The sequence below is a fragment of the Doryrhamphus excisus genome, linkage group LG13 (assembly GCF_037039965.1).
Source record: "Doryrhamphus excisus strain RoL-2023G ecotype Guam linkage group LG13, RoL_Dexc_Guam_v1.1, whole genome shotgun sequence".
NCBI lineage: Eukaryota > Metazoa > Chordata > Actinopteri > Syngnathiformes > Syngnathidae > Doryrhamphus > Doryrhamphus excisus.
The window spans coordinates 10,483,252-10,503,169 of record NC_136369.1 but is presented as its reverse complement, the minus strand read 5'-3'; the positions used below and the strand labels follow the sequence as shown (position 1 = coordinate 10,503,169).

Genomic DNA, 19,918 nt, shown 5'->3' with positions numbered 1-19,918 from the left:
CTTGAATAATATTATCTCCTGCATAAACTTGGAAAAAGGAGCTTGCAGGTTTGCTTGGGTCATTGAAATTATAGTAATTTAAAAGATACTCTGGCATATTAAATACCAAAAATGTTTTAGAGGGGTGAACAATTCTAGTGTACACTGCATGGTCCATCGCTTCTGGATATAACCCAGCAATTTACCATTTAATAGGCAGAAATAAGGACTGCATACATGTCTTGAAGTTACCTCTTTTCGTGAGAAAGTTGGACTGTCCAGGCTCTACTTCTGGATCGGATTCGGGATGCAGCACATACTGTATGCTGTATGTTAAAAGCCGACATTTTAAAAAGCTAAATTGCCTCCTGTGCCGCTAACTTTATCGACTCTGATAAAGTTAAGTGTTTCTATGCACGCCAGAGTGTGACCAACCACAGCAGAGTGGGAGGGGCTGGAGGCAGGCCGTGGGTGGAATACATTAAAACCACCAAATCCAAAGAAATACAGCAATAGGTGCAGATTCTGGAAGAACTATAAAACTTTGTGTGCTGGTTAGTACAGGTACAGTATAGGTATCCATGAAGGATACATGAATGTGTAAAATTATCCAAATTAGTATTTTCGGTACGCTCTGGGGGGGTAATATCACAGTGCAAGAACAGTACAAAGTAGTTTTCTGGGTATTTTAAAACAGCTGGTTCATATTTAAGCCACATCATCAGTTTCATTTTTTTTTCTTTTTACTGTCTTTTCCTCTGCCTCTCCTGTGGCTTAGCCAAAGATAACTGAGTTTGACTGTAATCACTCCAAGTGTGTTCCTCTGGAGAGCAGCACAGCGGGCAGCACAGTTCCAAACCTCCAAGAGCTTTCAGCCCAGTTTTACAGCATCACAGTGCGTTCCTAAAGAATCAAGGGACGATACGTTTGCACACTTATCTTCTCATTTATTGCCCAAGAACATTCATCTGTTTATCTTTATGTCTTTGGACAGATGGATCCTCTCAGAATCAGCTCTAATCAAACTGTGCTTAGAGAGAAAGAAAAAAGGACCTACTCTGAGAGGGTACAGTCATGTGAAGTTGGTACAACTAGTTATTTAATGTAATTAAAAAGGACAGAGTGGAACAAAAGGAAGCCCTTATACACAATGAGCTGTGTAGGCACATTCTATCAAGTGTCATTCTGGAGCATTTTTAAATTTCAGTTGAAATTGAAAGCTGTAAGCAAATTGGCAATATTAATTCTGATAATACCACAGAAAAATGTAACTACTTTAAAAATGGCGGATGGGTTGGTATCCTCCAATGCTTTTACCTTGCTCACAGTCTCTTTTGTAAATTAGGCCACATAATCAAGTAAATAAATAAATAACCGGGCCATAATTATTTTGATAATTAACTAATACATTACCGGAAATTAATCAAGCAACTAATTGCATCATTTGAGTCTTTTTCATTAGCCCTTTTTCATAGGGAATTTCATTATATGCATCACAAAACATCGAGGTGTACCAGAAGATGGAAATCAAGACAGTAGGAATATGGTTGAAATTTGAGGAACATCAGCCACATCTCCAGGAAGACTCTAGGTAGAACTATAAAGCTAGTTCTACTATTCGGATGACTTATTTAACTTGATCAGTATGATTGAGCTCAGTTATGCACCACTACAAATGATATCACCATATATGTAAGTAACAAAGATGACAATCAAAGTGAAAGGCTCGACTTCCATGTTGTTTTTTTTGCACAAAGATCTAAAATGTACATCATACTACAGTGATATTCTGTTGTTTTAATTCTTCCTTCAGAGAAAAATCCTAATTACTTCACCTCTAATTGCACTGCAAACTTGATCATTTTGTACATAATTACAGTGGAAAACAGCTAGCCTTTTAAGCCTTTAATGGCAGCGGTACACAAAGCAATTACCATTGCTTTGCTTTTTACACTAAAACTAAAGATCTCTGGCAATGAAAAGGATCCTTTGACTACGACAAAAGTCTAATTGTGTGCCATGACATCTTGCTGTACATCATGTGTGAGGCCTAAATGCTGATCAGTGAAAAGAGGCCTGTACAAGCTGGGTCCTGGGAGTATGTTTTTTGGAGGGGGGGGGGGGGGGGGGGGGCTGCTCCCAAGCTACCAAAGAGCCTGATAGCTTTTGAATTATTTATCTGTCAGACTGCCGGATGGGAGTCACAGCGACCAAGGGACCGTAGCGCTCGTCTGGCGACGTCTCCCTCCAACAGTGGCCATTAGCGGACTGTGGTAAGGGTGCTAATGAGCAGGGCCAGAGTATTGTAATCCACTCCAAATCCTGCCTAACCTCCAGACCCTCCACAATGAATAAAGAATGAAGGAAACATTTACAAAGATCTGAGTACAGAGCTTTTTAATTGGGTTAAAAAAAGAGGTTAGATTGAGAAGGCAAGACAAGAACAACCAGCCGCTTTCCTATTAAGGAGAAATGTCAAGCGCAGTGGCGAAGCTATATATATGTACAGTATGTGTGTGCATCTATGTATATATACAGTGTATGTATATATATATATATATATATATATATATATATATATATATATATATATATATATATATATATATATATATATATATTGTGCATCCATTTGTTGTCCTCCCTGACATTGAAGGATAATTTTTCATGGTTATTTGAACTGGAAAATGAAAGAGAGGTTTGCGATTATTTCCTATAAATGACAACACAATTGCATTACGCTTCAGTACAAACACAGAGAGGATATTGCCTTTTCATATTTCATGTGAAAGTAATGGATGGCTATGCAAAGAGGGACCGAAGGAAAGACAAAAAAAAAATCTCCCCATGTTTGATTTGTATTAGAAATGGATGGAGGTAGGGAGAGCTTTTTTTCAGTAAGTGCTCGCACTCTCTGGATGGTTTAAGTGCCTGTGTAGTGTAATCATTGGATTTCTTTAGCAATTAGCTATGAGCAACCTGCAAGGGTGGTTGTGGTTGAAGAAATGTTGGCTCCCATCCGCCATGTAATAAATAAAGCTATATACCAACAGCAAGGACGACTACAGTTGTTCTAATTTGGATCAGCACCTGTATAGATCTACATTTCCTGTCTGGCATAAGATTTTGAACAATAGACCTATATGGTAAAAAAAAATTAAAAAAAAAACAAAGGACCACATAATTGTCTGTATACTACTACAGTATGTGTTTCTTCAGTTGGTGTTTGTGTTTCTACTACCGATGTAGTTCAAGCAGTTTGAAAAAAAGGTCATTGACTAAGGTAAAAAGTTGTATTCCCATCCTCCACTTCTCCTCTACTTCCATCATTGAAAATCTGTACTTTGCAACTTGTTAAACTTTAGAGCGCAAAAACACATCAATGATGCCCTATATTTTAAATTAAATTGATTAGCAAAATTGATATTCATAACTCAGCCAAGTCTGTTTTATCTCAGTACACGCTCTCATAAACAAACAACCCGCTAGGCCCACGGCTGTGTGTGGATGAGGAAGGCGGGATGACCATCGCGGAGGATGGCAAAGCAGCCCACTCTGGATGGGCATACTAACAAATCTGTGTTTACTTTAAGCTTACAAAGACTAAATGAATGACCAGTATGCTAATAAGCTCTGTGAGAGAGCTGCGAAACCAACACCTAACACGCGCCGGGGTGGGTGCTTACATACATTCCACCACGGCAGCATTGATTTTGCGAGCTAATACCACCACACAACAGTCCACAGGCGGATGGATGCACTACAAAGATATGCAAATGGGACATTCAATAATTCCACAGACAGAGGTCTTTCTCAATCAGAGCAGTTGACTGTATTGGTCTGTGGTGCCTAAAAGTGGATATAAACAGATAAGCACCCGTTAATGGACACACGTGTGCGCACGCATGCACCTGTCTGTTGGCTGCGGTACAAGATAAATGGCAGGATTTTAAGCAGAATTGGTTTCAAAAAGCACATCAAACTGCCAGAAATTGCTTGAAGATGTTGACTTGTAAACATTGAGGCAATGCCATAACATTAGCGCTGAATTACAAAAGGACTAAAGCAAAGTAATAATTGCACTTGTTTTATTAATGCTAAAAGGTGTATTAATAATAATAATTAAATAGTGGTAGAGTGGTTAGTGCGCAGGCCTCACTGCTAGGAGACCCGAGTTCAATTCCACCCTCTGCCATCTCTGTGTGGAGTTTGCATGTTCTCCCCGTGCATGTGTGGGTTTTCTCCGGGTACTCCGGTTTCCTCCCACATTCCAAAAACATGCTAGGTTAATTGGCCTAGGACTCTAAATTGTTCATAGGTATGAATGTGAGTGTGAATGGTTGTTTGTCTATATGTGCCCTGTGATTGGCTGGCGAGCAGTCCCGGGTGTACCCCGCCTCTCGCCCAAAGACAGCTGGGATCGGCTCTGGCACCCCAGCGACCCTCGTGAGGATAAGCAGTAGAAAATGAATGAATGAATAAATACAATAATCCTGTGGTGGGGTTTCTTTGCAGGGTCATATTCCAAATTGTCCACCTCTTCAGATCCTTGGAGGACAAAAAAAGCTGAATTTAATATTTGTTCTGAGGTCAATCAGATGCCCAGGCCAAATTCCCCATGCCAAAAAAGTCCACTCTCAAAAGCTGCTATAGAAACATAACAGATTTTTTTTTCCTTTTTTTTTTTTTTTTTGCTTAAATCTATCAATCAACTTGAGTTTGCTGTGTGAGTACGTGCGTGCATGGCTGTGTTCACAGGTGCGGAATTTTTGGAATTGTGTGTATGAATGTGAAAGTGTGCTGCTACAAATACAATGTGTGTCATATACATAAGTTCTGCATAAAGCAAAGTTCCATCTCTCCTCCTCAATTACACAGCCCACTCGCATGCACATAGACACACATATGCACATGTACACGCACACAGCCATGTGTGCATGCAGGCACACAGAATATGCATAGACATCATTGCTTCCCATACCTTATTTTATTCATAGCGGTCTACTATCCTTCGCGAGTAATCAAAGAACTATAGATACTCTTTCTAAAAAAAAAAGCAACTATCAATAACTCTAAGCTAGTGTAGACTTCTGCAGACTCTGCAAAGCATGCACAAATCACTTTCTATCATGATTGAGCACAAAGTGGAGCTGCAAACTCCTCCCCCCCCCCACCCCCCCCAACTGCAATAAAGCATCACATCAAGCAGCGACAACAGAGCAGCTTGTTTGTGGGTATAAACATATTTGCTTTGTTTTTTATAGTGGCCATCACATTTTGAAAATGTTTCATGGCCATCATGGTCAGAATGGACCATTACGTCATTAAGGCCCGCCTCTCACTGGAATTCACAGCCACAAAGTCCAGTAGGAATCACATACAATGTGAAAATTGTCAAAATGTCATTATCAACAGTAAAGGCGACACATTAGACTAATTTTAAACAAAACAAAAAACCCTGAAATAAGAAAAAGCATATTTTTGTCCGGTGAGAAATTTGGAATCTGACCTTGCAAAAAAAGACAAAGCATCAAAATCACTTTTACCACTATTGTTATGTATAGTTAAGCCTGATCTTTGACATAGAGCCCCAGCCCCCTAATTTATTATGGAAAATAACTCATTTTGTTAGTATTTTTCTAAGCTAAAACAGATTTAATTAAATCAAATATGCACTTAATGGTTTTAATGATTGTTTAATGTTTGCTGTTTTTTTTATTCAAACTCAATATTACTCTGTTATGTTTTTGTAACATTTTTGGGAGTGGACTTTTTTGTCCACAGTGACCCGAAAGGGTGGGAAAATGTTGAAATTTTACATTTTTTCATGAAAAAAAAAACATCTTTACCTGCAAGACAAAAAAAAGTCCTTAGGGATCCAAGAGGGTTTAAAAGTGTTCCTTTCCTTGCAGCAGTCTTACTTTTAATTGTCAAGTTTTCCCCTCACGTAAGCAAGTATATGCTGTGTATAATAGCAAAACAAACAGTGGGTATAGTCATATTCCGTGTGCTTATTAGTCAGATATGAGACAAAAGCTGCTGGGTGTATGTCATATATAATAGATGTGTGCTGTCTTGTTAAGCCCAGCAGGCTGTATGTGGCTGCGTCTCAGTGGAGGGAGGCTCTGAGGCTGGCTGTACCTGGTAATTAAAGAGAGTTTGTGGCAAAAGCCAAACATCAGGAGAGATGAGCTATGAACAAAAGAGCTGTGACAGTTTCAGGTTATGTGATTTTTGTGTGTGTGTGTGTCCTTTTTTCAAAGTTGTTGCCAAATGAAAAATCAATACATATTCAGGGTTATACATATTCAGACTGTCCACCATGCTTCCGCTCTGAATGAGAGTGTGGGGAGAGGGAGTGTGGAGGGGGGGTTGACTGTTGCGAGAGTGGCCTGTTCGCCTGTCATAACTGTACGATCACATTTTCCAAGCCACTGGTGAATATTTCAGAGTTGATGTGATTGCCCTTCACGACAACCGTGATGCTTTTTTTTTTTTTTTTTTCTTTGCCAGACACCCCCATCAGCCCTGCTCACCCCCCAATTCTGTTAGGTCCTATTGAATAGGTGCAAATAGGTGAAGGCATTGTAGTGTGAACGGGGGAGCTGGGGTTTTAAGAGGAGGCAGAGACATGCATGGGAGGGGTGGCACAGAGGCAGAGTGACCCTTTGTGCAGGACATTGTCCCTCAGGCGGAGTAGATGGAAGAGCACTGGCCGGTGATGCTTTTGCCCCCATGCAGGCTTTTATCCCCTAGTCTTAGAGCAGGCAAAAGTACAGCTCGCATCCCCATTGTGGACATAATATTTGTTAGCGGACATCCAAGGAAGTCACTACTGTGTGTGTTGGGGCAGAAGAGTGAGCAGTCTCTGAATGTGCACTCCCTGTACAGCCACATTAACCTAGATCCTTCTATCCTTCATCACTCAATATAAAGAGCTAGAACTAGAGCGCCACTCACTTTTTTTTTTTTTTTTGTAATGTATCTAAACATGTCATTATGGTGAACTATTTCTAATTAGCCATGTTTCCCATGAGAGACGGCACTATCTCATTCATCTTGCACGGTGCTAAATAACACAAGCAGAAGTGTTGCACACATAAATGAGTGGCAATAGGAAGGCAGACAGCTTATTGACTTCAAGGCCTTTATTTCTGTATTTCATTTAAAAAGTGAGTCAGACAGATAAGGGGCGATGGAGATGATCGTTGGGTGCAAGACCAATGGGGCTCGTGTGTGATGAGCAGTGCTGCCCGGGGGATCAGTTTGAGCTATGGCTGCTGTTTGTGATTAACTTGCCCTTTAAAGTTGTTTTAGTTATTAGCTGCCCTAACCCTGGTACCCCTCCTCCATCTTGTGAGGCTCCTCCCGCCCTCCCTATGAGACTCGCCCTCAGCCCCATGGAGACACAAAGTATTCATTCACATTTAGATCCTGAGGTCACAGCAGGGCCAGCAGCAAGACAGCAAGACCTGCCCGCATGCGTCGCCAACCCCCTTCCTCCTCAATAGACAGGTCAGGAATCTAACACGTAACATTGACCAGCAGCACCGAGGTAGCTTCTTTCCTTTCTGTGAAAATGTGTGGGAGAGACTGAGTGATGAGTATGAGGGGAGGGCTTTATGCACCCATGTGACTGCTTTTTTTTTTTGTTTTTTTTTACTTCCTGGTGTTGCATTCCTCGCTTTCGTCAATATGGACATACATATTGGGGGCACCTACAGGTGCGAGATGTTCTAGTAAGTCTGTGGGAATGTTTGCCCATTCATCCAGAAGAACATTTGTCAGGTCAGAGGTCATTGATGCTGGACCTGAGAGAGGGCCTGCTGGTTTACCGTCTCTGTTCTCGTTCATTCCAAAGGTGTTTGATGGGGTTGAGGTCAGGGTTCTCACACACTTCCACATCAAACTCATCAAAGCATGCCCTTATAGACCTTGCGTTGTGCACTGGGGATAGAAAAAAACTTACCCCAAACTGTTCCCACACAGACTTTTCCAAAATATCTTGGTAAGATGGTCCATGCTGAGCACTGCTTGATGAATTTATTAGGAACTGTGTCCCAATACATTTGTTCTCACATAACATAGACAGCACATTGGATAGTGAATAGACACATGGTTTGTTATAATGGGTTTAAGGGGCACCTCTTTTTTCATTTAGGCATCTTAAAGAGGGGGATGCCTGAGAATGGCTTATGATGGCACACAAGTGTGTTGGGGTGGTGACCATGTTCCGTATGAAGTGCAGAGTTGCTTATATGAGGTGAGGATAATGTATGAAAGCCCTCAGCACGGCTCCTGTGTCTCATTGTCCCATGGTGCCCCTCCTGTCACTTCCATTTTGCACCCCCTAGTCCAGAGTCAGGGCAACTTTGATACAAGGTAAAGGGGGTCCATGGGGGGGGTTAAAGAAAGACAGAGTCTATGAAGTGTGAAATAAGATCGCTTTTTATCTGACGGTGCAGCACTAAAAGGAGAGAAAATATCAAGCTGTCTGCGTGGATGAAGAAGTGGAAGTGCACCTTACAGTGCAGTTGGGTGACACCTGGTTAAAATGACAGCAGCCTCAGTGATCATAATGAGTGTAATCAAGCTTAGACGCAGCACAACACAAGAAACCCAGTGGGCAGCTGGTGTTCCGTCTCGGCCAGGGAGAAAGTGCGTTTGTAAATACATACTATGTATCTTTTTAGGAAGCAGGTAGGACTGGTATTCTCTGCTCTTTAAAGAAAGTCGCCATCACGTTGGTGTAATCTGCAGAGGCCGAGAGCACAGAGGGAGGAGCCTGACCTAGTGAAAGATATCTAGACTGACTATTATTACTTGCTGCTCTTCTTCTCCACAGTCTGGGAAGGAATACTGGAAAGTGCAGTGGTTACCATCAATTATTTATTAGGGACGTTTGTGCTTGTCAGTCTGATTAGCGTCGGTGTAATCACTGCTCTTGCCAAGGAGTGGGGCGGGGTAGGGTGGGGTGGAGGGGGGGAGTCCAAGGCTGTTGCTGCTCATCATGAAGGTAATAATATTGTTTTTCTCTCATCTTCACTGGACGTCTATTGCATAGCATCTGCTTTTGTCATCTCCAGGCATTACTTCTGTTTTTTTTTCCCCCCCTGAACCTACCTCCTTTCTCACTCTCTCTCTTTCTCCTGTTTTTGCTGCTCCCCCCAACCCCCCTACACCTCATTAGTGTGAGCTCTCCTGGCTTGTAAAGAGTGACACCTATGGGCCTGATTAAGCCCCTGCACTCACTGGCTTCACAAACGCTGGAGTGAGGAAGACTGCTAGACGTCTGGACTATGTATGTGTGTGTGTGCGTGTGTGTGTGTGTGTGTGTGTGTGTGTGTAGGAGGTGCTAGAGATTGTGGACTGTCCCCAATGAGTGAGTGGCAGAGCAAATCTGATCCTCGTCTGCTTTGAACAAATGAGTGTAATCTGTGTGTCAGCGAAGGATCCATTCAGTTTGCATGGTTAGATTAATGGAAGTGCTTTATATCATTGTATTAGGATGGTTAATGAAGACAATTAATTAGATGACAACCCCTCAGGCTATTGGTCTTTGCATATCCCAAATTTGGGTTAGAAATTGCCTACTGCCATTGCTCTGAGTGTTGCTCTCTGACTATCTATGGATGCGTATCTATGCTCTTGGGCCTCTTTTGACCTTTTATTAATTAGTGTCTCTTTTTTTAGTATTTTTTTTGGGAGATGAGGCATCTGCACATGTTTGCTTCGGGAATTAATGAACATGTTTCTAAAAATCACTATAGGGTGTTTGTATTTTCTATTATTTTGGTGTTATTGTAGAACTTACTACTTTGACTTTCTCTTGTAGCCATATGAGTTAACCAAAGAAACCACAAACACATTGCTCATCAATATAGTGTTTATTTGTGCAAGTGGTCATGCATTTGTGGCTGGGACATGTATGTATTCAAATAATGAAGGAAAAAGTGTAAGATGTGAGCATTATAGTATATGTATATGCAGGATGGCAAAGCTGTCCAAAGGGAGGATTCACATCTTCATAGCATTGGTTGCACTAATGTGGACTATGTGTATAATAATGTGGAGGTGTGGAATTAGTCCCACTACATGTGTGATATTGTAAGAAAAATCAGAGCATATATGCAGTGTGCAGCTTCCTAATTCTGCTAAAATTTTGCACATGCATGAGGATGTCTGTTTTTAGTAGAATTTTAAGTTCTTCCTCTATGACTGATGATTTACACTAGAGTTTGGAAACCAAACAATAATAGTATATTTAACAAAAATATAATAAAATATATTAAAAGAATTGATCACAGTTTACATTTTTTTTTTACATTTGAGCCTCAAGGTCATCCAAACACATTTATAGCCCCCCCAATTTCTACCCATTCTATAAGAGTCATATTCATCAACCAGCCAAACGCCGCATAACATCCAGCCTTTATGTTGTGTGTGCGTAATGTTTCACCACTGACGAGATAAACTGGAGAGCGTCTGGGATAATGTAACATCATAAAAGCGTTTTTCTGTGGGTAGTCATGTGGCGAGCGAAGGCTGGCCATGTGATGGCTGCAGGGCTGAATACTTCAACAGGATATTTCAGCATGGCTGTTGTAACGTCGTCAATATGTCAATAGCTCATAGTGTCGGGACCTGAGCATGAAAGCATTTTCTAAAGAGCATTTAAGTACATTTGCTGAGAATTAGCTGACTTGTGTAATAACTGATAAGGCCTATTGACCACATGGCCTAGTTTATTGTTGTCGGATCAATGTTGCTGCATGCAAAGGCTTCTCTACTTTTAAACAAACTTTACAGTCAAGGGGGATGTTCAGGCGGCACTGGAGGGAAATAAACATGATTGATGGTCTTTTTATTATCTGTTTTCGCTATCTTTTCCTCTGTGTGTTACTTACAAACGTCGTTATTGGTGATCCATTGTTTGGACTTCGACGCTCCTAAATGGTCTGATATATTGAGTGGAGGCTTTTAAGGTGGTTACAGGGGATTTCTGCCTTCGACTTGGAATAAAAATAAAATGAGGTGTGCCTCTGAAAGTTTTAAATATTTATGTTTTTTTTTTGATGCAGTAGTCGGCAGGAGAATGAGTAGGCACCTTGTAGATATAGTTTTGCAATTACATCCTAAATTATGCTTAATTTGCCCCAAAAATAAAAAAATGTATATATTTTTTTAATATATTCCCAATTGAGTCAGAAAAGTGACAGCAGGCAGCAGATTGTGTCCTCTTTGTTTGCGAGGCCCGTAACTGTGTGTCAGCAAATGTAATTGTTGCAAGCTCCTATAGAAAAAAAAAAAAAAAACGCTGCCGTCCCTTTAAGTGCTTCCACCAATTCTGATGGCTTGGTGATTTACATTTCCCATCCTCCCTCCCCCTTCAGGAGAGCTGAGTGAGGATGTGGAGGCTGCTAGTGAGACCACCACAGACCAGGAGGACCAAACCAAAGACAGAGAAAGTGGGGGGGAGAAGGAGCTCACCAAAGGGACAGGTAAGGCCAATATTTATAAAACACATTTGTTGAGCTGGGGGGGCTGCTCCTGTATAGTGCTGCACACAAGGCCTTTTGTATAACTGAAGCATATTTTAACAACATAGTGAGAGCACAGGTTAATATTTTGGTGCAGACTTCAGCTGTACCATAGGATGTGCCAGTTGGAGCAGGTGTGTGTTTAGCTCCTCCTCCTTCTTTATACATACACATGTAGACACTTACATAGGCTACTTGGGCATTCCCATCAGGATGGTTTGGATCTGTTGCATTCCTTATTGTAGTTGGTGACACTTGCAAATGGGACTGGCTTTAGGGAAAGGGGTGGAGCTTAAAAGGGAACACCTCCCTGTGTTGTGTTCAGGTCTTTTCAGTGTATCATGACAGTCAACCCCCTTTTTAAACTTTAATATCTAGTTTTCACTTGATATTGACCGTTTTCACAGCAGTCATAGTAAAACAGATACAGACATCAGTCATTATATTATAGTTTTGACCCAAATGTAAGACGCTAAATCTTTGTTGAAACATATATTTTAAGATGAAATCAAAATTATAGTACTTGTTAAATTTGTAAAACATATTTTAATTTGTTTTAATCATAATTTCAATATCTTATATGCTCTGGAATAGCAAATCATGTGCTCTAATGTGTATTTTTTGTATTTTTGTTCATTTAGCTATTTTTATGCATGAATATATTTAAGAAGAATAAGTACAATTAACTTAAATATGCATTTTGTTTTTTTTTGTTTTTTTACTGACAGGCCGTATCCAACCATGAAATAGCGACCATTTATTAATTCATTAATTTTTGAAAAACTGCAAAAGGGTGAGGGTGCGATATTTGAACCGCGATATATGAGGGACCCCTGTAGCGGTTGCTGTCAAGAATATATTGTGAGTCCATGGTGAATGCTGATGAGTTCATTAAGGGGTTCCAATTGTCATGTTCCCTTCTTGCTTCCTGTGTGTGTAATGGCTCATGTGGTGCAGTTTTGTTTTTTGTTTTTTTTGTTTTGCCAATTGCCAATGTAACCATTGTATTGAGGACAGGAGATGTCAACATATGTAATAGTAATGCTGAACCAATATCAAAAGGCCCAGACAGATACTTCTCGCTTGTCTAACCTCTTTTGTTTTGATTTACACTAGTTAGGTTAAGAGCTTGGAAAAAAAAATCCAGACCTTTTGAATGCCTCAGTTTTTTGCAGGAAAATTGAGAAAAACTTCATCACTGTGTTTGAAGCCCAGTCTTTGTAAAACGCCTTTGATAGTGGAACTTTCTATTTTAAATGAGGCTGAGTTGTTTGTGCTCTTTGAAAGGGTGACACTCTTCTTTGATAGGAGAGATAATGATATGCATGCCTGACTGAATATGGCTAAAAGTATGCTTTAGCACATCAAAATAAAGCACTTTAAAAAGCATTAAAAGGAGGCGGACGATTAATAATTCACTCATACCTGTGGTGCACAGGAAGATGACTCCTCGCATTAGGATTCTTCCTTTTTTGAAAGGCATGCAATTCGATACAAGCACATTGGCTTCCTTTCCTCCCCTCTGTCAGTCGCTAATCACCAAATAAGAGTGTTTCTGTGTTTTCACAAAGGAAATATGTGCTTGCATATGAAAAATTTACATCATTCCCAGCAGCTTATTAGAAACGCTTAGTTAAAAATAGCATGTGCGTTAAGAGAACCAGGTCTGAGGTTGTGTTTGATGTCAGTGAAAAGGTGGGTGCAGAAGCTTGTCAGCAAAAGGCAGACAGCTGCAGTTTTTGCGGAAGAGTCCGTATTAGTGCTTTAAACTTGTGGTGTGTGACTGATGAACACTGGTCATTGTACGCAAGTGCAGAAAACATTTTGTGCATGGCAGAAAAGTAAGTCGGCCCGGTGGTGGTTGTACTGTAGTAAACAGAGGAGGGCTTTGTCCGACCTCATGGTGTTTGCACAGACGGCACACAGATGTGCAGGTTATAATATGGGCAATAAGTGTCTTGGACATGCTGGTATTTATCTCAAAGGTGCTGCGGCACCCAACTCTTTGAGTTTTTTTGTTTTGTGTTTTTTTTAAACTAAGTTCCCCTTTATAACTAATGAAGTGTTTCTTCTTATCATTGTCATGTAGCTTCCAGAGCAGGGCACAATTGTTCCCTTACAAATGACAGTCACTGTCACACAGACAGCATTAGCGAGCACAGAAGAAAGGCGTCCTCCTTTTTATGCCAATGTCAATCTTATTTTCTCTTTCTTGTTCTCTGGCTCCTCGCTGTTCATTAAAATCATTTAAAAGAACATTACACACCGCTGTAAAATGCATAATGTTTTCTGTGTGCCATTTTATTTTGAAAGATGCCGTGTGTTTATCTCAAAGATGATGCCTTTCTGCACACGTGTGTCGGCATGCAGACATATGTAAACGTCTTAGGCTGCAAACATGGCAGATTTCTGTGATCAGAGCACATATATGTACAGTATATACTCTTACCAGTCACTTTATTAAGTATGCTGGCACTCTCTAATGAGATACAATCTGCCTTGCAGAGGAAATGCCCAGTTTTGATTGACATTGTCAGTATCAGTGGTGTATCAGTTTAGCTGCAGTATATGTTTATTATTGTGGTTGTATTTTGCAGTGGTGTAGAAGTACACTGTGTCACACTGAAAGCTGTTTCTAATATGCCTACTCCTCTGTATAGATCGGGGGTGTCCAAACTTTTTCCACATACTGAAAAATAAATGGATTCAATGGTCACTAAGGTCACTATGCAACTAAGTTACATACTGTATATAAAAAAAAAAACCCTGCCCCCCGCCCATAGTATGCTCCAGCGTACCATCTTGACCCTCATAAGAAAATGAATGAATGAATGAAAATAAGACGTTATTCTCGTGGAATTTGTTATTTTTATATTTTTATTACAGATTTGTGGGGGGGTCGGATGTGGGTGGAGTATAAAATATGTCACCCATAATGGTGTCAACTACAAGAATTTGTACGTCCATACATTATATATTCAGGCTTTTTTGTGAATTTAGTATTATTATATGTGTATGTATGTATTTCTGCTGCCTCAAAAACAGAAAAAATACTTTCCAATTATATTTTAATTACACTAACGTCTAACTAAATATACATATTATATATACATATTTTACAGTGGCACATTTCATTGCACAGGTGTACCTAAACCTGTGTCCACTGAGTGTACTGTATATAAAGAGAGTACTGTATAGACAGTACATGTAATGTAATCCTAAGCCGGCTGCCGCAGCATCTTATTCACCTTGTGCGGTAAGTAATTCAAAGGGTCATTTTTAATGCTGGCTATGAAATATGTATACATGGATGGTTATAAGCCTTTTCTCCTCGCACCCTCATCACCTAGCTGAGACAGCAGGCCTGGCAAAAGGAAAGGAACCAGAACATTCCCTTCATTAAAGTGGTTGTATATTTATGCAGCACAAGGATGATGATGATGAGAGGCGGGACAGTGCAGGACAGATAGGAGATGGTGCTAAAAGAAGACCTGCATACTTCTTACCTTATTTAATATATATATATATATATATATATATGCACATGGAAGGGTGCTGTTGAAAGTGAATAATTATTTGCAGTCCTTCCTTGCATTGGATTTATGGGATCCAGGGAATGGATGAAGCGGATAAAAAAAGATCTTACCCACATGTGGAGGACTTTCGACTCTCTTGTATGGAACACACTCAGACATTTTTACAAGACAAAAACAAATGACAGTACTAAGTGAAAACATGGCGCTCACATATGTCCACATGCAGCATGCAAGTCAGTGATGTTCTTATGGAGGATGCATCTGTAACATTTTAACTTGAAGTGTTGCTTTCACATAAATACACATGACGAGATACAGTACTGGATGCTACTTTAGCAACATGCAGTAACTGTTTAGGGAAATTTAAATGTTACAAAGGTTTCAATTTAATGCATATTCATGAGACACTTTTTCATACTTATTGGTTATTCCAATAATATGTACTTTTCTAACCTATTTTGGCACACCTGTTCCTGCCTCCTATGCTGATGCCCAGGTGTGATTCCCAAGGAAGTCAGACACTGCTCTGTGGCTGATGGCTGCACTGTAGACAGAATAACAAGCACGGTAATTAGCATCCCCTAGTTGCACCACTGAAGCATTGCAGTCGGTGCTCATTCCACAGCAGACTTTGCAAATATTATATGCTGTTTTGCATATAAAAGTGCACATATATTAGAGGTTTACCTGCTCATGGATACTTACTATCTAATAAAGAGAAGATATTTTTGCAGTCTTGCTTTGTGATGGCTTTTAAAGTCAAAGTAGTATGACAAATCAGGAGACAAAGCAATATAAAAAATGTTTACATATTCATAGCACATCCTCTGGATGCTTGTCATCCTTCAAATTATAATTCCCTTTGTCTTTGAAGATAATAGGCCGTAAATTGTCCTTGTTTGCGAGCCAACTCCCTGAAAGCTCAGTGTTTACGAGTTTTAGCACAGACTGTCTAATGGCCGAGCTCCAGCCTGTGTGTCCTGTAAAGGTGAATGCCACGTCATCCTGTTGTTCAGTTGCCTGATTAATAACCATCCTGCTAATTAATAGCTCCTCTGCATGTCATCATGTTCACTTCACCCACTTTTCCACCATGCTTTTAGTCATGCATAAGTCACTCTTGCTTTTAACATTAAGTGTGTCATTTGTTTGAATAAAAGAACTGAATGTTATATATAACAGGAAAGGATTTCATTCACTCTTTCAAAAATTGGTACTGCTTCCTTCATAATTACCCCCCCTTTATTGCTCTGGGAAGCGACATACCCAAGATGATGAAAAGCTGGTTAGAAATGGCAGGGAAAAGAAAAGACATTCAAGTATTGTTAGTGTATCATTAAAAGAGAACGACTTCTGTCACTATGGGACTTGACTCATCTCAATATTAATGGCTAAGGGAGCTTTAAGGCATTTCAAGTATTAAAAGACGCACTTTGCAGTGCAGGAGTACGTGTAGGCATGGCTGTATGGACTCACAGAAAGAGTTGTGCATCCTTACTGAACTGTATTGACTTCTTTGGGAGGTTTACCTTGCATTCATAATGGTCCAATCAGATGCTGCAGAGGTTTGAGCTGAAACCAAGAGTTGAACCAGCAACTTTCCAAATAGTAGACAACCTCTCGGTCCACCACCTGAGCTGTGCTGTCCCCGGAGGACAAAGCAGATTGATGGAGGCTCCGATTGCCATGATGGATTTCAACATCAGATGACCTGTTTCCGATCATTCAGTCAGTGCACTTTCAGAAGCTTTCTGTCCAGCAGCCATCTTTGTTTCCCTTGAAAGCACAACAAGGCTCCAGAGATGTGTGCAATGTGCTCCTCAGTCCCCACTCTGTCTGAATAATACACTGAAGCTATGTGAGGTGAGACAAGGTGCCAACATCCAATTCACTTATGGGACTCAACAGCACCAAAGCCTCTGGTTTACGGAAAAAGTACATGAATTAATAATCATCTAATTGACTCTTAGTTCTTTTTTTCCCCTCCATTCGAGCTTGGACGTGTGTGCTTTCAAACACGATTCCACTCAATGTGTCAGAAGAGGTTTGGTGACTCTGTGACTAATGACCAGACAGAGGATCGAGGTCAGGGACACATATGTAACGTAACATACTGTAACATAATACACACCAACAACCTTGGTGAAAATAATCTGTCTCTAGTTCCAAATAATGAAGAATGATGTCTACCTTTTCGTATCGTGCCATAAAACCAAATTGTCAGTCTTGTTTGTGCTCTTTCTTGCTCTTATCAGGTGTCAGTGTTTTGGTCATTGGTTTGGTGTGACCACCTGTCCATGGTATAGATATGTGTGTCTAACATGTGCGGAAGACCACTCCAAAATACCGGTGTCCAACCGTTTTTGTCACTCTAGCCTCTCCATTTTGATGGTCATTTATTTTCATCCCTCCCCCTTGATAAGGACAAACAGGATACAGAAATTGTATGTTAGTCATGGTGCTGTTGATGGTGTTGGACTGGAACAATCCAAAAAAAAAACAAAGCAACCGATCACATTTTATGGAGTCACAATTGGCCGTGACCAGAGAACACTGTGTCTGAGTAAGCTTCCCCAGCCCCCCCCCCCCCCCCACTCTGTCCCACCCTGATAGAGTCAGTTGGGGACCCTTCAGGAAAGCTCTCTACTATCAACAGTTCTCTCACAGTAATTAACATGGTATATGCATGGAATCAATCATGCTTATTATATTAATCAGGATGCATTTGTCTACTTAACTTAATGTGTCATGCCTGTGGTTCACTTCTGCAGGGTAGCACCCACTTTAAAATTCTTAGTCTGAGAATGTTCATACTGTAATAGTACTAAAGCCAAGGTTTACCAGGGGAAAAGGTGACATGAGAGTTAGCATTCAGGAGGGCGCAGGTCTCCACAAAGGACAAAACTAATTCTGTTTTGCACTAATGTGTGCTTATTACTTAAAAAAAAATCTTTAAAAAGGAAATTCTATTTCAGTCAAGTGTTTTTTTTATGTAAAACAAAATAATGGTGCAAGTGATGCCACCATCGATGTCCACCTTTGTTGTTATCTCACAGATTAGCTCACAGGAAGGAAGGAAGGAAGGAAGGAAGGAAGGAGCAAAGGACCAAAGTAGAGTGGATGGGGATGCGGCGAGGACAGTGCCATGACTGAGCGTTCGGTTACTGTCAGCAATGGGAGGCTCCTTTTGTTTAACATTCCCTTTGTTTATAGGTGGATGTGTTTAATGGGATTGGCTGTGACTGGACCCTAACAGGGCCTCGCTGACTGATCCCAATGTCTCTGGGAGATCTAGCAGGCGGCCCCTGTCCAAAACTAGGTTCCCCACTGGGTAATCAGCTCAACTCATCCTGATTGGAGGTGACATTTTAATGTCTGGAGCAAGAATGTGGTCAGCCCCGCTTAACCTGACCCCTCCCCAAATCACCCCACCCTTACACCAGTGCCCTCTGCTCTCAATTTGCCCCTTGTAGGACTGTACAAATCAGGCCAATTTAACTCTTTATGGGCTTGTTAGTGGTTAGCAAGGCACCTCTTAAGGTTCCACAGTGAATTCCTTTTGCAGGTGACAAAGCGGTGTAGCTCTCCTCATACTGGCTCAGAGTGGATTCAGTTCCTCTGTAAGCTTCAGCTTAACTGAGTGTTTAAGTGTGATGATTCACTTTGTGCCACTGCCATTTTTTTTTCTTTCTTTGTAACACTGAGGTGTTTTTTAAAGTGCTTTGCACCTACTCGGGTGAGCCTTGCTCTGCAAACATGGGAAGGCATAGTGTGAGTGTGTATAGCACTCCTTACATATATATACATACATATATATATATATATATATATATATATATATATATCATATCTCCCATATCAGTGAAGTCGAGTGTTGTGCTAGCATTAGCGATTTAGCATAGAACTAGCGAGGGGAAGATTTTCAACATCTCAGTAACACATATGTACATTATAGCGATTTGATTGATCCTATTTATAATGTATGTAATAATGTAATATAATGAAAAGCACTAAATGAATACAGAGCCACCATCTCGCTTGATGGACTTTGTTTATCAGAGAGGTTGTGTACCACAATTATGCATATTAGTACTCAGTCATCAAATCTTACATTTATGTTTTCCCACATAGAATCATCATTTGGGAGCAAATATGAGGTGAAGGAAAAAGGGGGAAAATACATCCAAATACATCATTCTTTGCATCGGAGAACGGTAGATGGTGCATTCAATGACCGTCAAAAAAGTAGTCCAAATCGCAGCTTCCATTAAACATTTCTAATTAATTGGATTTCTAATTAATAATTACAGTATTGTAATAAAACAATAGTTTAGTAATTTAGTTAGTTAGTTATTAATAGTTTAATAATTATAAATTCATATGTATTTTAATGTGTTTTAAAAGAGAAATGAAACAACATTGAGTTTGCAATTTTTATTAAATGTTTTATGACTATTGCCCTATGTTTTAGGTATTTTCATTTGTACATTTCATGAAGGAAAGATGCATTTAGGCAAATATTTTCTGAATGTTGTTAAATAGGCTTTTTTTCATTTTTATTACTAATTTCTAGCTGTGATTAAATGTGATTAATTCTGAGTTAACTATGGACAAAGATGTGATTAACCATGATCAAATACATTAATTGATTCACGGCCTTAATAATATGTAATAATATGTAATATGATTATTTCTTCTTTTAAGCAATCATATTACTCTAAGTCTTATTATAAGTATACCATATAATGATATTTAAGATGTTATTCTAACTTAATCTTACTACATACTGTTTATTTAACCAGAAAACATGTACAGCACATTTCAGGACGAACATACACTGTACACTCATGTGAACCTCTTCTA

The 19,918-nt window shown here is 40.0% G+C and overlaps 1 protein-coding gene across 9 annotated transcripts in view; it reads left to right on the top strand.

Moving 5' to 3' along the window:
- Window positions 1–19,918, top strand: part of zfhx3b (zinc finger homeobox 3b) — a 331,153-nt gene that overhangs the window by 296,408 nt on the left and 14,827 nt on the right. For 8 of the 9 annotated variants that reach the window (XM_078795720.1, XM_078795719.1, XM_058089529.2 and 5 more), the window contains one exon: window positions 11,373–11,480. The exons of the other annotated variant lie outside the window; for it this stretch is intronic. In XM_078795720.1, coding sequence (XP_078651846.1) covers window positions 11,373–11,480 — 108 coding nt within the window. The remainder of the gene's footprint in view (window positions 1–11,372; window positions 11,481–19,918) is intronic. 9 annotated transcript variants of the gene reach the window in all.